Source organism: Thalassophryne amazonica, chromosome 6, assembly GCF_902500255.1.
Source record: "Thalassophryne amazonica chromosome 6, fThaAma1.1, whole genome shotgun sequence".
Classification (NCBI taxonomy): domain Eukaryota; kingdom Metazoa; phylum Chordata; class Actinopteri; order Batrachoidiformes; family Batrachoididae; genus Thalassophryne; species Thalassophryne amazonica.
Genome location: NC_047108.1, coordinates 82,449,873 through 82,469,475, shown reverse-complemented (window position 1 = coordinate 82,469,475; position 19,603 = coordinate 82,449,873). Strand labels below are relative to the sequence as shown.

Sequence of the window (19,603 nt, the reverse complement as noted above, 5' to 3'; positions counted from 1 at the left end):
GGGTGATTCCATAATTTATTCCTCAGAATTGAGTGAGTCCATATTTTTTTCCCTCTGCTTGGGCTAAAAAAGTAACCGTTACTGACTGCCACAATTATTTTTCCTGATTTCTTATAGTGTTTCTTAAAGCCAGAAAGTTGCCATTTGAAATGACTTTAGTTTTGTGTCATGTCTGTGATCTGCTTTTTTTCTACAAAATTAAACAACTGAATGGATCTTCTTAATGAAACTTCTTAAACAGTTAAAACGAACGGATGTCGACATTAAATACACAGCATGATTAATGCACAATTTAGACACTAAAACACGATAAAGGCTTCATTTTAGTTGGCTCTGGCCAGTCCTTGACTTGTAGGAAATAATATAAATGCTTAAAAAGAATTTACGTTAAGGAGGTTCGGAACTGTATTTGTGGCAGTGTTTCTCTCCGGATGATCATGTGTCGCACAGCATCGAAGCGATACTATCCAAATACAAAATGGGGAGAGTTTTGCCTCTTTGAAGCGTCTACAGTCGTTTGATCACAGATATCAAAGTCCATATGATTGAAAATATTTTAAAATGCAGTTGTAAAGTTGTGGCTTACTGTCGGAATCTTAAATAAGTGGAGTCAATCACGTGATTAGATTTTCGAAACTTTCGAACCGTGTGTCGAACCCTGACGTCTTTAGTGCGTTTTACTCACACGGCTTTGTCTACAATTAAGGTATTTATGTGGCTCTTATACGTTATTACTGGCGCCAGTTTTCTTTAGTGTTTTTAGAAAACCAGCTGAAGTTACTATTATCTAAGCTAATTCATGGCTAACGGTTTATAGGCAGACTTTCACAGGTGCATCCTTCCGAAGCATATTTCACAAGTGACTGAGGCAACAGTGTGAACATGAACTGCTGACGTGACGGCTGATCTTTGACACAAAGTTTAATTTTTTTTTTTTAGGTCACAGTGTTGTGATTATTATGGCCAGCAGTGTGAACATGGATCCGGATGTTGCTCGGAGGCTCTTTGAGGAGGGGGCCACCCTGGTGTTTCTCGGTGTTCCTCAGGGCACAGAACTGGGAATTGACTGTAAGAGTTGGCAGGTTGGTCCCCGCTTTCGTGGTGTGAAGATGATCCCCCCAGGTCTGCATTTTCTCCACTACTGCTCTGTGAACAGTCCCAGCTGTGGGAATGAAGTTGGCCCAAAGACCGGCCTCTTCCTCACTCTCAAACCTAGAGAGATCCTTTTGGCTAACTGGGATCCCAAAGAAGAAGATCTGAACTTCTCAGCTTCTCAGAATGAGGAGGAGGTCACTCGAATCCGGGCCACCTTGAAAGAGCTGGACCCATTCCTTGGTCCTTACCCTTACGAGGTGATGAGGAAGTGGGTGTCCCTTACTGATCATTTGAATGAAGAGATGGCCCAAAACCTCCAGCCTCTGTCAGGTCGTGTATGCTCCTTCAGTGATGTTGTACCTGAGGTTCACTTTAAGCACACCAAGGACAGGGCAGAGCAGCCCAGGAACGACACAGCCTGCCAGAACATGAAAGAGGGGCTTGACAGGCTTCCCAAGATGAAGCAGAGGGATGGGACAGAGTTGCGTTTCTCTGTTATCCCCAAGAAGACCTACCCTCCTGGGGCTACGCCGGCCCAGATCACCCAGTGTAGCATGGACCTGAGCTATGCTTTAGAGACCGTACTGGAAAAATACTACAAGCTACAGCCTCTCAGCCTGTTAGGTAAGTAACCACAGGTGTGAATTCAAAGTACCAGAAAGTTAGTCCCAAAGCTGTTTGGACAGTGTTTGTAAAAAATGTCTTCATTCCTTCTTTCCTCATAGGTGAGCTGCAGTTTGCATTTGTGTGCTTCCTGATTGGAAATGTATATGAGGGCTTTGAGCACTGGAAGTGCCTCTTGGCTCTGCTGTGTCGCTCAGAAGACTCCATATGTAAGCGCAAAGATCTCTATCTGGGTCTCATCGCTGTGCTCTACCACCAGCTTGGTGAAATTCCACCGGACTTCTTTGTTGACATCGTGTCTCAGAACAACTTTCTCACCACTACACTGCAGGTACCCACAACATGAGAACCTTAAATTGGAAAATGGGCAAGCATGAATATTTATACAATTAACTTGATTGTTTTTGGGGGAGGGGGACTACATTCATTCACTTTTTGCTGTTAATCCGACCAAGCAGATCTTCCCACAATTCTCTATCCTCGGCCAAGCCATCAGAGAAATATTATATAATCACTCCAGTGTGTTCTTGGTCTTCCCCTGGGCCTCCTCCCAGTTGGATGTGCCTGGAAGACTTCACTGTATCGACGACTGGGGCATCCTCACCAGATGCCGAACCATCTCAGCTGTCTGCTTTTGATGTGAAGAAGCACCTGACTATACTCTGAGTTGATCCCAAATATTCAAGCATATCTATCATTCTGTCATTTTTGTTACTTGTACCCACGATTTTGTTCTTTTGATCATTATGCAAAATTTGTGACAATAGGTGAGGATAGGAGCAGAAAAATGGGTAAGTCAAGAGCTTTGCCTTCTGGTTCAGCTCTTTGTTTGACTACGACAATCCCTTACAGTGTCCGCAAAACATGAGATGCAGCCCCAATCTACCTATTGATCTCACGCTCCAACTTATCCCCACTCGTGAACGACTACGACAATCCCTTACAGTGTCCGCAAAACATGAGATGCAGCCCCAATCTACCTATTGATCTCACGCTCCAACTTATCCCCACTCGTGAACAAGACCCCAAGATACTTAAACTCGTCAACTTGGGGCAATAACTCTGCCCTGACCCAGAGACTGATTGTCGGTCTCTGAGTCCACCCTTTTCTGGCAGAGGTCCATGGTCTCATATTTGGAGGTGCTGATCCTCATCCCAGTTGTTTCACATTTGGCCTGAAATCTCAGTGCATATTGGTGGCAATTGTCTGATGAAGGTGAAAGAACCACAACAGTCCTACAGGCAGTAGACTGGACCAAAAGCCCACATGAAAAACTATGTGTACCATAAAATAACTGTGTAACTTTCAAAAAAGTATCAAATTATGTGACCTACCTTATAGTTATGTAGGTCTTAGGAATCCATTTACATATGTTCTCTCGGACCAGTGGTATTTTTATTTATTTTTTTTCATTCCTGGTGATAACAAGGGCCGTACTCACCATGTTGTGGTCCCAATGACAAAATGGTTCTTTTTTTGGTGTAAATTTAAAGATTGTCCCATTTTAAAACCCTGTGTGGATCCCTATGAGACGAGTGGGGTCTACTTGGGAACTGTTTGTGAGCCGAGGTGTCCCTCTTGATCAGTGGACCGTTTTGGTAAAAAAAAAATGATGTGTAAACACTGACTTACTGTTTGTTTTCCATTTTACTGCACTTCTGCTCTTCACCTTTTTTTTTTTATTGTTTTTTGAGCAGTCAGTCATTGTGATCACTGAATCCCAGTTGGTTATGGTTGCTTAACTGCAACATTTCTCTTTGCATGTTAGATAAATCCTTTTTCTGCTTTTGTTTTATTTCATGGTCTGCTTAAGGTTTCTTCCTATAATCAAGAAAAGGCCTGACAGAGTGTTTGTGCCTTAATTGGGGCAACTTATTTTGTGATGTGGCACTGTATAAATTAATTGAATTTAATTTAAAATATCACAGCGTCATTATGTTTGATGCAGTTACTGAGGAATTGGCATAGATCTTGCGATGTCGATGTAGAGGTAAAACACTAGGCAACATACCACTGGCTGACTGAGAGTGTAAACACTGTAGCATTCTAGATACTATGTGTGTCTATTCAAAGGCATACAACTGAACTGCTGGTCAAACCCATCGCTATTTGTCCCAGAGGTCGCACGTTTTAGTAGACACCTGCTATATACTGTACGGTGTAATTCCTCCCCACCCCCAAATGAAATAAGGGGGGCATTGAAATGGATTCTGTGCGTCCATCCATCCATCACATTTTGAAGGCTCTAGATTTTTCGCTTACCCCTTGCATACATAGTATACACCCATACTATACTGTAATGTGTACAGCCATAAATGTGACGCCCAGACGTGGTCCAGATTTTCAAGGTAATCCAAGATCATGACTGACAAAGAAACCCACCGCATGACCCCAGATTGTCACTTTATCTCTGCAAATATAACTTCTGTAGTTAACATTTGCATTGAACACCTACAGGAAATCATGCATCCTGACTCTCTTGACCTGACTGCATTTGACCTTGGACCTCAAGGTCAAGGACAAACATGACAATTATTTAAAAAGGGGATGGCTGCTTTCACTTTTATGTGCACATTTTCGTCTTATGTAAAATTTACACTTAACAGTACACAGGCACTTCAATATCAGCAGTGATTTGCACTCTTCACTGAAATTGCATCTCTGTGGCATATCATTCTATAGAAACTCAATGCACACATTTATCTGTTAACACCTGTATGTACCCATCACATGTACATAACAGCATAATAGGTGGGGGACCTCAGCTGAGTATTGGCTTGTCGCAGTCTGTTATTTTACAAAGATAATATAACTTGTTTTTCACAGGAGTTTTTCCAGTTCACCAGTGGTCCAGGTGTAGACAGTACATTGCGGAAGAGAGCAGACAAGTTCAAAGCCCACCTGACCAAGAAGTTTTGCTGGGATTTTGAGGCAGATTTGGATGACTGTGCCCCTGTGGTGGTTGAGCTCCCTGAAGGTGTCACACTGGACTGAATCCGCTGGGGTCTGGACTCTGTATAAAAACCAGAAGTAAGGACTGGAACTAGATGGAAACTGTCAGAGGGACTAAAGGAGACCAAAGACTTTTAAAAATGAGCAGGTTTCCACATGTCCACAGTGTGTTCCATAACTGTGTTTAGCTGCCGTATTAATTCTGTGTTGCTGGGCAGCAATAGAACCACTGTTACATGTTAATTAAATCAATCACTTGTATTTTCATAATTTCAGACTTCTGTCTTCACTGAAGTTCAGCAACTCAAAATTTGTGAACTAATTTTATACAAATCGTACAGTTGCCAAGAATTTAGTAATTGGAAAATAAGTGTTTTGTAGCACTCAAATGATGATTGTGGGAAATGTCACTTTCTCAGCACAAAATAAGGCTTGAACCTCAGTAACAAGGATTCAGCTTTTACAAAGGGTTCTGACATATCTCAGACTGAATAAAGCTATAGTGAGGTCTATATGATGGATTTGGGTGCGCATCCTCGTGGTGGGACTGGCACCGATCACCCTTCTGCACAGTGCATCTTTACTTATTAGTGGTGTAATCCTGTCCTCCTCCGCTAGGTGGTAGCCTTGAGCTTTAAAGACATTCTTGCTCTGTGCATCTCAAAATGTAGATTTCCACACAATGAACAGCTGTTGAGTGGAACTAAATGACAGTCCCAAGGTTACTCGGAACCAAGCCTATTCTGGTTTGAGGAAGCTTTACTGGAAACAGTTCTGATTCACAATTCAAAATAAGTGTACTCATTACCATGCAGACTGTAAAGCTGTTATGGCTGAAAGTGGTGCCTGTCCTGCAGTGTGGCAAAAATGTATTTTCAGCTGTACTTTTTGTAGGTATGCTCTAAAATTAAAATGTTCTATGAATAATGGATAGTTTTCCTCTCAGTGCATACTACGGTTTGTCAGACGTTTTGGATCTTACACTGATTACACCCCTGTCACACCTTGATGATTTAGCCAGCATATGCCGACTGTATTAAAAACGCTGGCCTACGCTGGCATATGTTTAATAAGTTATGGGTAAATTTTGTGTAACTTAAGAGCACATTGAAGCATGCTGATACTCGTCGAAAAATTTTGGCCATGCACAATATTTTCGATGCATGCCAGCGTATGGCTGATACGTCTCGCATACACGGGCCATAAGTTGTAAGTAAGTTATGTAACTGTTGACACATTTCTTGTAAGTTACTCAGTCGAAATACATCCATTGATGCTGTCCATTGGCTCAACAACCGAAACCTGCATTCATGCAAACAGTTCAGACTGTTTCAAATATTAAAACCATTCACAAATGGAATAAATATAAAGTCTTATCTGTTCATTTCAGTCAGATTCATCATCACAGCCTGACAAAAATGTGTCCACATAAAGTGTCCTGATTTTGGAAAACGACATCTGAAAATACTTTTCCTTGTCATGGCTGTAGAAACATCAATCAATCAATCAATCAATTTTTTTATATAGCGCCAAATCACAAACAGTTGCCCCAAGGCGCTTTATATTGTAAGGCAAGGCCATGCAATAATTATGTAAAACCCCAACGGTCAAAACGACCCCCTGTGAGCAAGCACTTGGCTACAGTGGGAAGGAAAAACTCCCTTTTAACAGGAAGAAACCTCCAGCAGAACCAGGCTCAGGGAGGGGCAGTCTTCTGCTGGGACTGGTTGGGGCTGAGGGAGAGAACCAGGAAAAAGACATGCTGTGGAGGGGAGCAGAGATCGATCACTAATGATTAAATGCAGAGTGGTGCATACAGAGCAAAAAGAGAAAGAAACAGTGCATCATGGGAACCCCCCAGCAGTCTACGTCTATAGCAGCATAACTAAGGGATGGTTCAGGGTCACCTGATCCAGCCCTAACTATAAGCTTTAGCAAAAAGGAAAGTTTTAAGCCTAATCTTAAAAGTAGAGAGGGTGTCTGTCTCCCTGATCTGAATTGGGAGCTGGTTCCACAGGAGAGGAGCCTGAAAGCTGAAGGCTCTGCCTCCCATTCTACTCTTACAAACCCTAGGAACTACAAGTAAGCGTGCAGACTGAGAACGAAGAGCTCTATTGGGGTGATATGGTACTATGAGGTCCCTAAGATAAGATGGGACCTGATTATTCAAAACCTTATAAGTAAGAAGAAGAATTTTAAATTCTATTCTAGAATTAACAGGAAGCCAATGAAGAGAGGCCAATATGTGTGAGATATGCTCTCTCCTTCTAGTCCCCGTTAGTACTCTAGCTGCAGCATTTTGAATTAACTGAAGGCTTTTCAGGGAACCTTTAGGACAACCTGATAATAATGAATTAACAATAGTCCAGCCTAGAGGAAATAAATGCATGAATTAGTTTTTCAGCATCACTCTGAGACAAGACCTTTCTAATTTTAGAGATATTGCGTAAATGCAAAAAAAGCAGTCCTACATATTTGTTTAATACGCGCTTTGAATGACATATCCTGATCAAAAATGACTCCAAGATTTCTCACAGTATTACTAGAGGTCAGGGTAATGCCATCCAGAGTAAGGATCTGGTTAGACACCATGTTTCTAAGATTTGTGGGGCCAAGTACAATAACTTCAGTTTTATCTGAGTTTAAAAGCAGGAAATTAGAGGTCATCCATGTCTTTATGTCTGTAAGACAATCCTGCAGTTAGCTAATTGGTGTGTGTCCTCTGGCTTCATGGATAGATAAAGCTGGGTATCATCTGCGTAACAATGAAAATTTAAGCAATGCCGTCTAATATTACTGCCTAAGGGAAGCATGTATAAAGTGAATAAAATTGGTCCTAGCACAGAACCTTGTGGAACTCCATAATTAACCTTAGTCTCTGAAGAAGATTCGCCATTTACATGAACAAATTGTAATCTATTAGATAAATATGATTCAAACCACCGCAGCGCAGTGCCTTTAATACCTATGGCAGTGATTTTCAACCTTTTTTGAGCCACGGCACCCTTTTTATATTTACAAAATCCTGCGGCACACCACCAACCAAAATAATATTATAATGCTATTATCTCTGGTTTTGCGCAAAACCCAATTATTGCAATAGAAAATCGATACAGAAAACACAGCATTTCGAAAATCCCCAAGTATTTTGCGCTCTGATCTCAAGTAGGGCTGTCACGATTAGGAATTTCTGGAGACAATTAATTGTCAGACAAATAATTGCGATTGATGAATATATTGTCTATTTTTTTTTCTTTTTTTTCCCCTTCTTTCTATTCTACTATTGTAGTATAATTACACAACTCTGGAAGAACGTTTGGCTTCTGTGAGTGGAGAAACTGGGAATGGTGCAACAGTTTTATTTTTATCTTCATTTTACATACAGTCCCAACTTTTTCTGAATTGTGGTTGTTTCTGTTGCATTTCTGAAATTATTTCTCTGCATCAGTCACGTTTTGTGCTTAAACACTGCATTAAGCCCATATTGAACAAATAAATACCTTTGGAAAGTAACAGCTGTTCAAGTTCAGAGTTCTAACCTGCTTTTTGTGATCTGTGCGTCTGAACATTGTTTTTTTTTTGTGGCTCAGTTCATTCATATATTCTCATTTTTTAAATATGTTTTTAAAGCTATTTGACCGTTTATTTCATCTCATGATCTCATAAATTCAGCATACGACGCGCACATGGTGTGAACAGGACGGTAACGGCAGAATCACACCTTTAGAGAAAGTTCAGAGAGAAGTAAAAGCAGCTTCACGTTTCCGTTTTGTTAACGTTCACTCGGGTTAAAATCCTCTCTCTGCGCCGTGCTCGCTGCGCACTGAACGTGTCGCGCCTGCATTCAGGAATCTCCCTCACCCACCCCCTCCCTCACAGTCTGCAGCCTGTTAACTCCGCGCGCACAGACACAGGCACGGACACACACACCGACAGCTCCGCATTTTAGACGCGGCTTTTGAAGGAGACGACACTGTTTTAACCGGCCATCAGCCTCCTTGTTATTGTCCCGCCTTAAGACGAGAGCGAGGCTGCAGCACGTTTGACATCAGATTCTGAGTCGTTTTATGCTTTGTGGATAAAATAAATAATTCACGGCACCCCTGACAATTGATCACGGCACCCTAGGGTGCCGCGGCACCCCGGTTGAGAATCACTGACCTATGGCATGCTCTAATCTCTGTAATAAAATTGTATGGTCAATAGTATCAAAAGCAGCACTGAGGTCTAACAGAACAAGCACAGAGATGAGTCCACTGTCTGAGGCCATAAGAAGATCATTTGTAACCTTCACTAATGCTGTTTCTGTACTATGATGAATTCTAAAACCTGACTGAAACTCTTCAAATAGACCATTCCTCTGCAGATGATCAGTTAGCTGTTTTACAACTACCCTTTCAAGAATTTTTGAGAGAAAAGGAAGGTTGGAGATTGGTCTATAATTAGCTAAGATAGCTGGGTCAAGTGATGGCTTTTTAAGTAATGGTTTAATTACTGCCACCTTAAAAGCCTGTGGTACATAGCCAACTAATAAAGATAGATTGATCATATTTAAGATCGAAGCATTAAATAATGGTAGGGCTTCCTTGAGCAGCCTGGTAGGAATGGGGTCTAATAGACATGTTGATGGTTTGGATGAAGTAACTAATGAAAATAACTCAGACAGAACAATCTGAGAGAAAGAGTCTAACCAAATACCGGCATCACTGAAAGCAGCCAAAGATAACAATACGTCTTTGGGATGGTTATGAGTAATTTTTTCTCTAATAGTTAAAATTTTATTAGCAAAGAAAGTCATGAAGTCATTACTAGTTAAAGTTAAAGGAATACTCGGCTCAATAGAGCTCTGACTCTTTGTCAGCCTGGCTACAGTGCTGAAAAGAAACCTGGGGTTCTTATTTTCTTCAATTAATGATGAGTAGTAAGATGTCCTAGCTTTATGGAGGGCTTTTTTATAGAGCAACAGACTCTTTTTCCAGGCTAAGTGAAGATCTTCTAAATTAGTGAGACGCCATTTCCTCTCCAACTTACAGGTTATCTGCTTTAAGCTGCGAGTTTGTGAGTTATACCACGGAGTCAGGCACTTCTGATTTAAAGCTCTCTTTTTCAGAGGAGCTACAGCATCCAAAGTTATCTTCAATGAGGATGTAAAACTATTGACAACTATGTCTGCAATCAATACTCCGATTACATTAGGGAAACCGGCTCTCGCTGCAAATTGCACTTTAATGTGGGAATGTGATGTACCTGGATGACATTCAAATGACTGCATTCCACACAGCTGGCATGGCTCGGCTCAAAGTTGACTGGCACATTCTTGACCGATCAGTTAGCTCCAGCTGGAATGACCCTGTTGCCAGGATGCCCAGCATGGTCAGCATCTGTGTGGGCATAGACAACCTCTGGCTCCTCGCCGTATTGCACTCCAGAGCCAAAGAAAGTTCTGCGTGCAACTCCAACAGTGGCCTCAGTATTCTAAATCGGCTTATGAGCCAATTATTGACATTTGCAAGTAAATCCTTGCATTCCCTGAATACTTGCTGACCTTGGATTCCTGCATTTGCAAGGTCCTCTAAAAACACTAACGCAGCCACTGTTAATGCCATTTTCCTGATCACTTTGCACATACTTTTATGTCCACCCATATAATTGCAAACATGTGGATATGTTATTGTGTTTCTCTGATGTGCACATCACTCTGATGACTTCATGTTTTCACACTATTAATGATTTGCTAGCATCACCTCTACATATTGGCAGTTGAACAATAGCTGTAGAAAGGTGCGTACACCAGCCATGATTTTGGTGTGGCGCACCACACATTTCCATGGTCATTTAACTTTTAATACATCTGAGCGTTAGCATGGTGAAGGACGTACACCACGTTTTTGTGCATACGCAGCTTTTGTACATGAGGTCCCTTGTGCACCTTGTCTTACCTATGGTTGTAAGATTTGGAGGTTAACCAGTGATCTATGGCAAGGACTGAATGCTTTTAGTACTTTCTCTCTTCAGAGGATCCTTGTGTACCACTTTAATAACTTAGGGCGTCTCAGTTGAAACATATCATTTGGGACATGAGGGAACTTCAGCTACACTGTTTTAACCATGTGATGCATTTCTCTGAATAGATCCACCGCACAGGTGCCTCAGTGTTGAGGACCCCAGTAACTGGAAAAGGTTAAAGGGATGTTTTATTTGGCTGCAGCAGATAAATGGCTACTTTTGAGAGATGGGGATGAGCTAACTGTCTGCTGGGGCTGTTGCCATCCTGGGCCCAAGGTATTTCTGTAGTGTGGTGGCTGTGGCTACACGTAGCAGCGACGCATATACTTCTGGGTGAGTCCAGAAATTCTTTGAAATACAATAGTTGCAGACCTAGACATTCTGATCCTCACTCAGCTTCTCAAGTACTGCAGTCAGGGTATGTTTGATTCTGCAAAGACCACAGCATCATCCCCGAATTCGAGATCTGCAAACCTTTCTGTGCCAACAAAAGCACCTAAGCCTCTGGTTTCTACAACCCTACACACCACCCAGTCCATGTATGCATTGAAAAGTGTTGGAGACAGAACACATACCTGAGGCACACCAGCATACATTGCCCTCCCCCCTCCCCTCGGGATATTCTGAGGGGGCAATACCTCTGAACTGTGAATAAAAGCACAATTGACCATTTTTTAACTAAGTTTTATGAAAAGTAGCTTACCTCCGAGTAATCTTTCCAACAACCCAACAAACTGATGTGTGACATTGTAAATGAGGATTTGTGAGGGGAAAGAGGTGGTATGGCAATATGTGTACTACTGATGGCACTGACAGAAAAATTGGTTAACTTAATTACATGTAATGCATGATATATGAATGTGTTAAAATAAAAAAAATAACTTGCATGTTCCTTCTTAAGGCCTTATTTTGGCTCTTGGTCAAGGAGTACTATTGTCCATTCATTCCTCCTCTGCTGTTGCTGCGTTTTGTCTCCACAGCTGGACTTTTCTGCTTTGACATGCTGCAGTGCCACGAAAACATCAATGACCATAAAGCATCTGTGAAAAGGACTAAAGCCATCTAATGTAATTATGTGAATCAGCAGAGTCTTATTGATGGTGATCCAGATGCCAGTAGAAGTAATCCTTTGTCTTCCTAGAAGACAGATGGTATTGTGAAATAGATGGTAATACTTGGGTTTATGAAGAAAATTATCCTTTTTTTTTATATAATGTAGGCACATCTTAAAAGAAGATCAGTGGTATATGCTGAGACCACTGGGGCCTGAGCTGGTTGCTGTTTCCCTTCAGAAAGCAATTAGATGGAGAAAATGGCTTGGAATGCATGGTGGAAATGTATCAGCACAACATGGAAGGAAATGGATGCCAATTATTTGTGGACTCGTTTTCCGGGGATGAAATACTGTACGCTGTCAGTGAAGACTCAGAAATGGCACTGTTGGGACTTTATTGGCATTCCAGCCCTTCTATTAGAGTTGGAAGTGTAGTAGGCACTGGTAAGTCAGCAGACAACTCATTAAGCATCTGGGTCTCTCAGGCCTTCACCCTCAGCAAGATTATGCTAGATTAGTATTTTCAAAACTGTTTCTTTGAGCCTGTTGTTCGCTGCACTGGGGGCTGAAGCAAGCTGGGAAAGCACCGCCGCTGATTGTGGAGACATTTAAAGCCTCGCAGGCTCCGTTCGTCATAGTGGAGCAAGTGAGCTGACCATTTCCAAGCTGCTTTCCCCGCCAGTATAAACACAGACCCCCACCCCGCCACCCTCACCGCCCTGCAGCATGGATGTGTGTATGTGTTTGCGGGCACGTGAGTTTGTGTAAATGTGGCTTCTCAACCAAGCACCAACTCAGTGGTGGGCACAGGTAACCTAAATGCTAGCTGTGATAATCGCTAACTGAACAGTTAACTGTGATAATGCTAAACAGATAAGCCACTAAAATGTTTAGCTGAAGCTACAGCTAACCCCTATTACATGAATTTTGTTTAGCTTGGTTTTTTGGCTCAAAAATCCAGGAAAATGGGTCTAAAGTACTGAAATTTAGCTTAAACAGGGATTTCCTAAAAAAGTTTAGCATGTCAATAGCACAAGGAACAAGATGCACAATAAAAGAACAATGAAATTAAACAGTAGTTTCTGTTCAACATGTGTTTTATTCTTTGCACAGAAATTATGAATTGAATAATAAATACTAAGAAATTTAAAAATAACCACCAAATAAATATTTTAAAATGTAAATAATGCTTTTACTCTGGCTGGATCTGCTCCTCCATCTCCTTGAGGCGCTTGTTTCCTTTGTACGAGGGCTGTCCGTAAAGTATAGGTCCTTTTTATTTTTTTCAAAAACTATATGGATTTCATTCATATGTTTTTACGTCAGACATGCTTGAACCCTCGTGCGCATGCGTGAGTTTTTCCACGCCTGTCGGTCATTCGCCTGTGAGCACTCCTTGTGGGAGGAGTCGTCCAGCCCCTCGTCGGAATTCCTTTGTCTGAGAAGTTGCTGAGAGACTGGCGCTTTGTTTGATCAAAATTTTTTCTAAACCTGTGAGACACATCGAAGTGGACATGGTTCGAAAATTAAGCTGGTTTTCAGTGAAAATTTTAACAGCTGATGAGAGATTTTGAGGTGATTCTGTCGCTTTAAGGACTTTTCACGGTGCGAGACGTCGCGCAGCGCTCTCAGGCGGCGTCATCACCTGTTTTAAGCTTAAAACCTCCACATTTCAGGCTCTGTTGATCCAGGACGTCGTGAGAGAACAGAGAAGTTTCAGAAGAAGTCGGTTTCAGCATTTTATCCGGATATTCCACTGTTAAAGGAGATTTTTTTAATGAAAGACGTGCGGGAGGATTGCAGCGTCAGCTCGCAGCCGCCGCGACGCTCCGTCACAGGAAAAACACCTCTGCTGGAAGCCTTAAGGACAAGTTGGAACATCTCCAGCTGATAAACAATTTCTCATATACTCAATCCACTGAAAGCCATCAAAAGCCAACTGGATTTTAACAAATGGTTATCAACACGGAGGTGTTTTTCCTGTGCCGCCGCGCCGCGTCGGCTGCGTCCCGACGCGCGGACCCGTCCGCACGTCTTTCATTAAAAAAATCTCCTTTAACAGTGGAATATCCGGATAAAATGCTGAAACCGACTTCTCTGAACGTCTCTGTTCTCTCACGACGTCCTGGATCAATAGAGCCTGAAATGTGGAGGTTTTAAGCTTGAAACAGGCTGATGACGCCGCCTGAGAGCGCTGCGCGACGTCTCGCACCGTGAAAAGTCCTTAAAGCGACAGAATCACCTCAAAATCTCTCATCAGCTGTTAAAATTTTCACTGAAAACCAGCTTAATTTTTCGAACCATGTCCACTTCGATGTGTCTCACAGGTTTAGAAAAAATTTTGATCAAACAAAGCGCCAGTCTCTCAGCAACTTCTCAGACAAAGGAATTCCAGCGAGGGGCTGGACGACTCCTCCCACAAGGAGTGCTCACAGGCGAATGACGTCACCGACAGGCGTGGAAAAACTCACGCATGCGCACGAGGGTTCAAGCATGTCTGACGTAAAAACATATGAATGAAATCCATATAGTTTTTGAAAAAAATAAAAAGGACCTATACTTTACGGACAGCCCTCGTATATGTCAGTTTTGCTTATTGGATAAGCAGGAAAAAAACATATGATTTTAAGGGTTTATAAATGTTTTTGACCATTAAACTGTATTTAAAAATGTTATCAGATTTAAAGTGAGTGGAACTACGAGGTCTGTCCATAAAGTATAGGTCCTTTTTATTTTTTTCAAAAACTATATGGATTTCATTCATATGTTTTTACGTCAGACATGCTTGAACCCTCATGCGCATGCGTGAGTTTTTCCACGGCTGTCGGTGACGTAATTCGCCTGTGAGCACTCCTTGTGGGAGGAGTCGTCCAGCCCCTCGTCGGAATTCCTTTGTCTGAGAAGTTGCTGAGAGACTGGCGCTTTGTTTGATCAAACTTTTTTCTAAACCTGTGAGACACATCGAAGTGGACATGGTTCGAAAAATTAAGCTGGTTTTCAGTGAAAATTTTAACGGCTGATGAGAGATTTTGAGGTGACACTGTCGCTTTAAGGACTTCCCACAGTGCGAGACGTCGCGCAGCGCTCTCAGGCGGTGTCATCAGCCTGTTTCAAGCTTAAAACCTCCACATTTCAGGCTCTATTGATCCAGGACGTCGTGAGAGAACAGAGAAGTTTCAGAAGAAGTCGGTTTCAGCATTTTATCCGGATATTCCACTGTTAAAGGAGATTTTTTTAATGAAAGACGTGCGGACGGGTCCGCGCGTCGGGACGCAGCCGCCGCGACGCTCCGCCACAGGAAAAACACCTCTTTAGGAAGCCTTAAGGACAAGTTGGAACATGTCCAGCTGTTAAACAATTTCTCATATACTCACTCCACTGAAAGCCATCAAAAGCCGCCTGGATTTTACAAATGGTTATCAACACAGAGGTGTTTTTCCTGTGCCGCCGCACCGCGTCGGCTGCGTCCCGACGCGCGGACCTGTCCGCACGTCTTTCATTAAAAAAATCTCCTTTAACAGTGGAATATCCGGATAAAATGCTGAAACCGACTTCTTCTGAAACTTCTCTGTTCTCTCATGACGTCCTGGATCAATAGAGCCTGAAATGTGGAGGTTTTAAGCTTGAAACAGGCTGATGACGCCGCCTGAGAGCGTTGCACGACGTCTCGCACTGTGGGAAGTCCTTAAAGCGACAGTGTCACCTCAAAATCTCTCATCAGCCGTTAAAATTTTCACTGAAAACCAGCTTAATTTTTCAAACCATGTCCACTTCGATGTGTCTCACAGGTTTAGAAAAAATTTTGATCAAACAAAGCGCCAGTCTCTCAGCAACTTCTCAGACAAAGGAATTCCGACGAGGGGCTGGATGACTCCTCCCACAAGGAGTGCTCACAGGCGAATGACGTCACTGACAGGCATGGAAAAACTCACGCATGCGCACGAGGGTTCAAGCATGTCTGATGTAAAAACATATGAAATGAATCCATATAGTTTTTGAAAAAATTAAAAGGACCTATACTTTATGGACAGCCCTCGTAAATTTAGTGGAAGCTAATTTGTCTGCCACACACACACACACACACACACACACACACACACACACACTCACTCATCTTCAACCGCTTAGTCCAATTAAGGGTCACGGGGGGGCTGGAGCCTATCCCAGCAGTCATATGGCGTGAGGCGGGGTACACCCTGGACAGGACGCCAATTTATTGCAGGGCAACATATAGACAAGCAAACACATCCACACCTGCACCTACGGACAGTTTAAAGTATCCAATCCACCTAACCTAGCTGTGTGTCTTTAGATGTGGGAGGAAGCCGGAGAACCCAGAGAGAACCCACGCAAACACGGGGAGAAAAAGCAAATTCCACACAGAAAGGCCACAGGTGGGAATCAAACCCATGACCTTCTCGCTGAGGCAACAGCTCTAACCACTAAGCCACTGATTGAGCTGCTAATGGTTTTCAAATTTAACTGAAAAGCTAACCCGCAAAGGAAAAGGTTAGCTTTGCTAGTTAGCTGATTAACTGCTGTGCCCACCTCTGAATATCAAGAGTCAAAATTGGAGCACCTCAGCTAAAATTGGTTCCCTGCTTTGAAACAGCCACATCTGATCGAGGGTCCACTGGTCGTAACCTCTTTATATAATGTGATGGTGTATATTACAGCCTCAAATTGATTGAAAAAGACATAAGCCAACTCATATGAAGAGTATTGCTTTGTGAAGAAGCGGCAACTAGGACATCATATTGCACATTCCTCTGTGTATGATAAAGCACATAGGTGTCTCAGTGCTGAGGACCCCAGTGGCTGGAGAAGACCAAGGGGACGCCCGTGCTTCACCGGGTTACAGCAGATTCATGGTTACATTTGTGAGATGAGGATGGACAGGCTGTCTGCCTGGGTGGTTGCCATCCAGAACCCGGGGTAGTTCTGTGGTGTGGTTGATGCAGCACATTCTCCCAGATTTGACTTGACTTCCTTGAGTCAAGGAGCATATCTCCAAAAAATGTAATTTCATGTTGACTCTAATTATTGTGATAGTGTGTTCACAGTCGGATAGGTAGGACTGATCACATAACCTCTGCCTTCCTCCACTGTGATAAAATGGATACTTTAGATTTTTATGTCTTTTTTTTATGTGAGAGATAATTGGTACTTTGACAATTTCTGTAACTTTTTGGAGCACTTGGAGTTTAAATTTCAGTCTATGGGAATTTGTCATGAACAGATTTCTCACTTTATCTCTGAATCATAATGGTTGCCATTTGTTTGCCTTCTGACTGTCTTTCTCCTAATGGAGGGAAATCACTTTCTTTCTGTGACTACTTTGATGTATAGTGAGATGTATAATGTAATGAATTGCTTGTCAGAAAGTGGGCTTTTGGAAATTGACCATGTCCCAAGATTACATGTGGGAAAACAAGAATGGAAACACTTTTCTCCCCTCAGTTTCTTTTCAGGGAGAGTATAATAAATTACTCTATTTACAGTAGAAACCTCTGGTGGTGAGGTTTGTTGTAAATTAATGAATAGTTGACAGCTCAGTTCAAATATTTGTTTTCCAGGTGTAATAATGGAAAATTATAATTCCAGATGACAGCACAGGCAGGTCCAGAAGCTTGCCTCAGGTGGTCATTGACCCATATTTAAATATGAATGACCATTTCAAAAGAATTAAAAAACAAAACAAAATCACAATTACTACCTCACCACGACAGCTCTTGCCATAGGCAAGTAGAAAGTAACTTTCATAACTGGCCAAATTTGGTTCCGTGTTTTTCGAACACTGCCTCAGTACAGCTTGTGCGTCCCAGGGTGAGGTTGAAGTAATGCTCAGTGTAGATCATCTCAAGTTGATCAAGATCGGTTAAACTTGAGCCTGTTCTGAACATGTTCACAATGTTGGGAAGCTTGGTCGGATCCTTGCTGTCGTCCGCTCTCCCTGCCACATTACCTCATGCTCAGCTTCAGGTGGCCCTGTGCAAGCTTAATGCAACTCATCCAATATTCATGGCAAACATTAAAAGAATAACACAAGAGATATCAAGAAATGAGGACTGAGTGTACACTCAAGTTTACACAGAGTTACACTGGGCTTGGCCTGGGCCATCCTTATCATAAGGGCGAGGCACAGGTCCAATCAGCTCTCTCTCTCTCTCTCTCTCTCTCTCTCTCTCTCTCTCTCTCTCTCTCTCTCTCTCTCTCTCTCTCTCTCTCTCAAACAAAACAAAAAACAAAACAACTTTCTCTAACTTATCCTGAGTAATGTGCTTACTCTGGGAGGACTCTGTTCAAAATGCTGCCAGGCAAGAGCTGCTTGGGAAAATCAGTTGTGTTGCACCAAGTTGTAACTTGGCTTGTTATGGTGGGAAACTGCACAAAACCCAACTAGGTGTGAGAGCTGCTTAACAAAAACAAATCAATCTTCACCCTTTGTAAAATGGGTCATGTCTGATTATTTATTTATTTTAAATTTGAGTCAGAGTGAACTTTCAGAGCAAGTTAATAACTTTTCTTTCAGACCAGGAACAAGGTTTGTAAAACAATCTTTATCATGTGTGAAAAAAAACGTGCGCAAAACACCATAGCACTCCAAAAATCACATGCATTCCGATTTACGTAGCGTACTGAGGATTGTGCATTTGTTTTCATATGCAATTTGGGGTTTGTCCACCCGAGTGTGCAAAACTGTGGGAGGAAACATGCAAATAGGTCAGACTTGCACATCCAGCAATAGGAAATGTACGCAGTACTGCTGGGATAACATTTGGTCCCAGTTAAATATACTCTATTACAGTGCAAAATCAACTCTGATTGGAGTAGAAACACTTGAATTGACAAGATGGTAGAGGTTATTACACTCTATAATAGAGCGTATTTTACTCTATTTAATTTTACTCAGCAAGATTTACTGTGTAGCATGTGCTGATAGTATCTGTATTTTATGTGTTTGAAACCTTGGGATGAACTTATTGTACTTGACAGACTGCTGTTCTAGCAGCAGAGAGGACTCTGCCTCCTCATACACAGAATAAATAAATCATTCATAGTAAATTCCAGGCATATATAAAGAGTAAATGTTTTACTTTTACTCGTAACTCCTTGCACAACAGGTGGACCTAATTCTACGCTATTCTACGCACAGCACAAAGTACGTTTTTGTGTGTCACCTGGTTGTTATTGTCATTCATGTGTCACCCTTTGGTTGTGACACACACAGAGGTGCATAGTGGAGTCTGTGTAGGACATCATGCGCTGTGTGCACAGGATGCTCATGATTAAAATTAGAAACATTTTAGGAAGGCAGCACGGTGGCTTAATGGTTAGCACTGTTGCCTCACAGCAAGAAGGTTGTTGAATCGCTTCCCACCTGTGGCCTTTCTGTGTGGGGTTTGCATGTTCTCCACGGGTTCACGTGGGTTCCCACCAAGTGCTCCAGCTTCCTCCCACATCAGTGGCAGCGCCAAGGGGGAGCTTGGGGGAGGGGGCTTAAGCCCCCCCAATAATGAGCCAAGCCCCCCCTCAGCCCCCCCCCCCCAATAATTCTGCCAATAATGTGAATAGTGACTGACATATTTGTGGATCTCAACTGCAGTTTTGCACTGAGAATGTCTCAATATTGCATAACTGAGCAAAGTGATGAATGTGTGTGTTCGGTGATCCACCAATGCTGAATCACCCATCACAAACAGAATTTTCAGTTTTGCAAATAAACATTTATTTGTAAAAACCCACACACAGGTACAAATCAGAAATTTGTGTTTATGAATCACAAAGCACGTGTACAAATCAAAGGATATTTGTAAATCACCCTCTGTACATTTGCAAGTATTAATGAGACAAATTTAACTCCATACTCC

General features: G+C 42.2%; 1 protein-coding gene across 2 annotated transcripts; it reads left to right on the top strand.

Moving 5' to 3' along the window:
• The first annotated feature begins 418 nt into the window (after positions 1-418).
• aar2 (AAR2 splicing factor) lies at positions 419-5,601 on the top strand. Of its 2 annotated transcripts, none has more exons than XM_034172607.1 (4): positions 419-508; positions 931-1,719; positions 1,821-2,050; positions 4,547-5,601. In XM_034172607.1, exons 2-4 carry the CDS (start codon positions 960-962, stop codon positions 4,712-4,714), a joined length of 1,158 nt encoding a protein of 385 aa, XP_034028498.1. In that variant the 5' UTR covers positions 419-508; positions 931-959; the 3' UTR covers positions 4,715-5,601. The 2 variants fall into 2 exon arrangements, with proteins under 2 accessions (XP_034028498.1, XP_034028497.1); XM_034172606.1 differs by lacking the exon at positions 419-508 and adding an exon at positions 518-706 and having other exon boundaries at positions 940-1,719.
• The last annotated feature ends 14,002 nt before the right edge of the window (positions 5,602-19,603 follow it).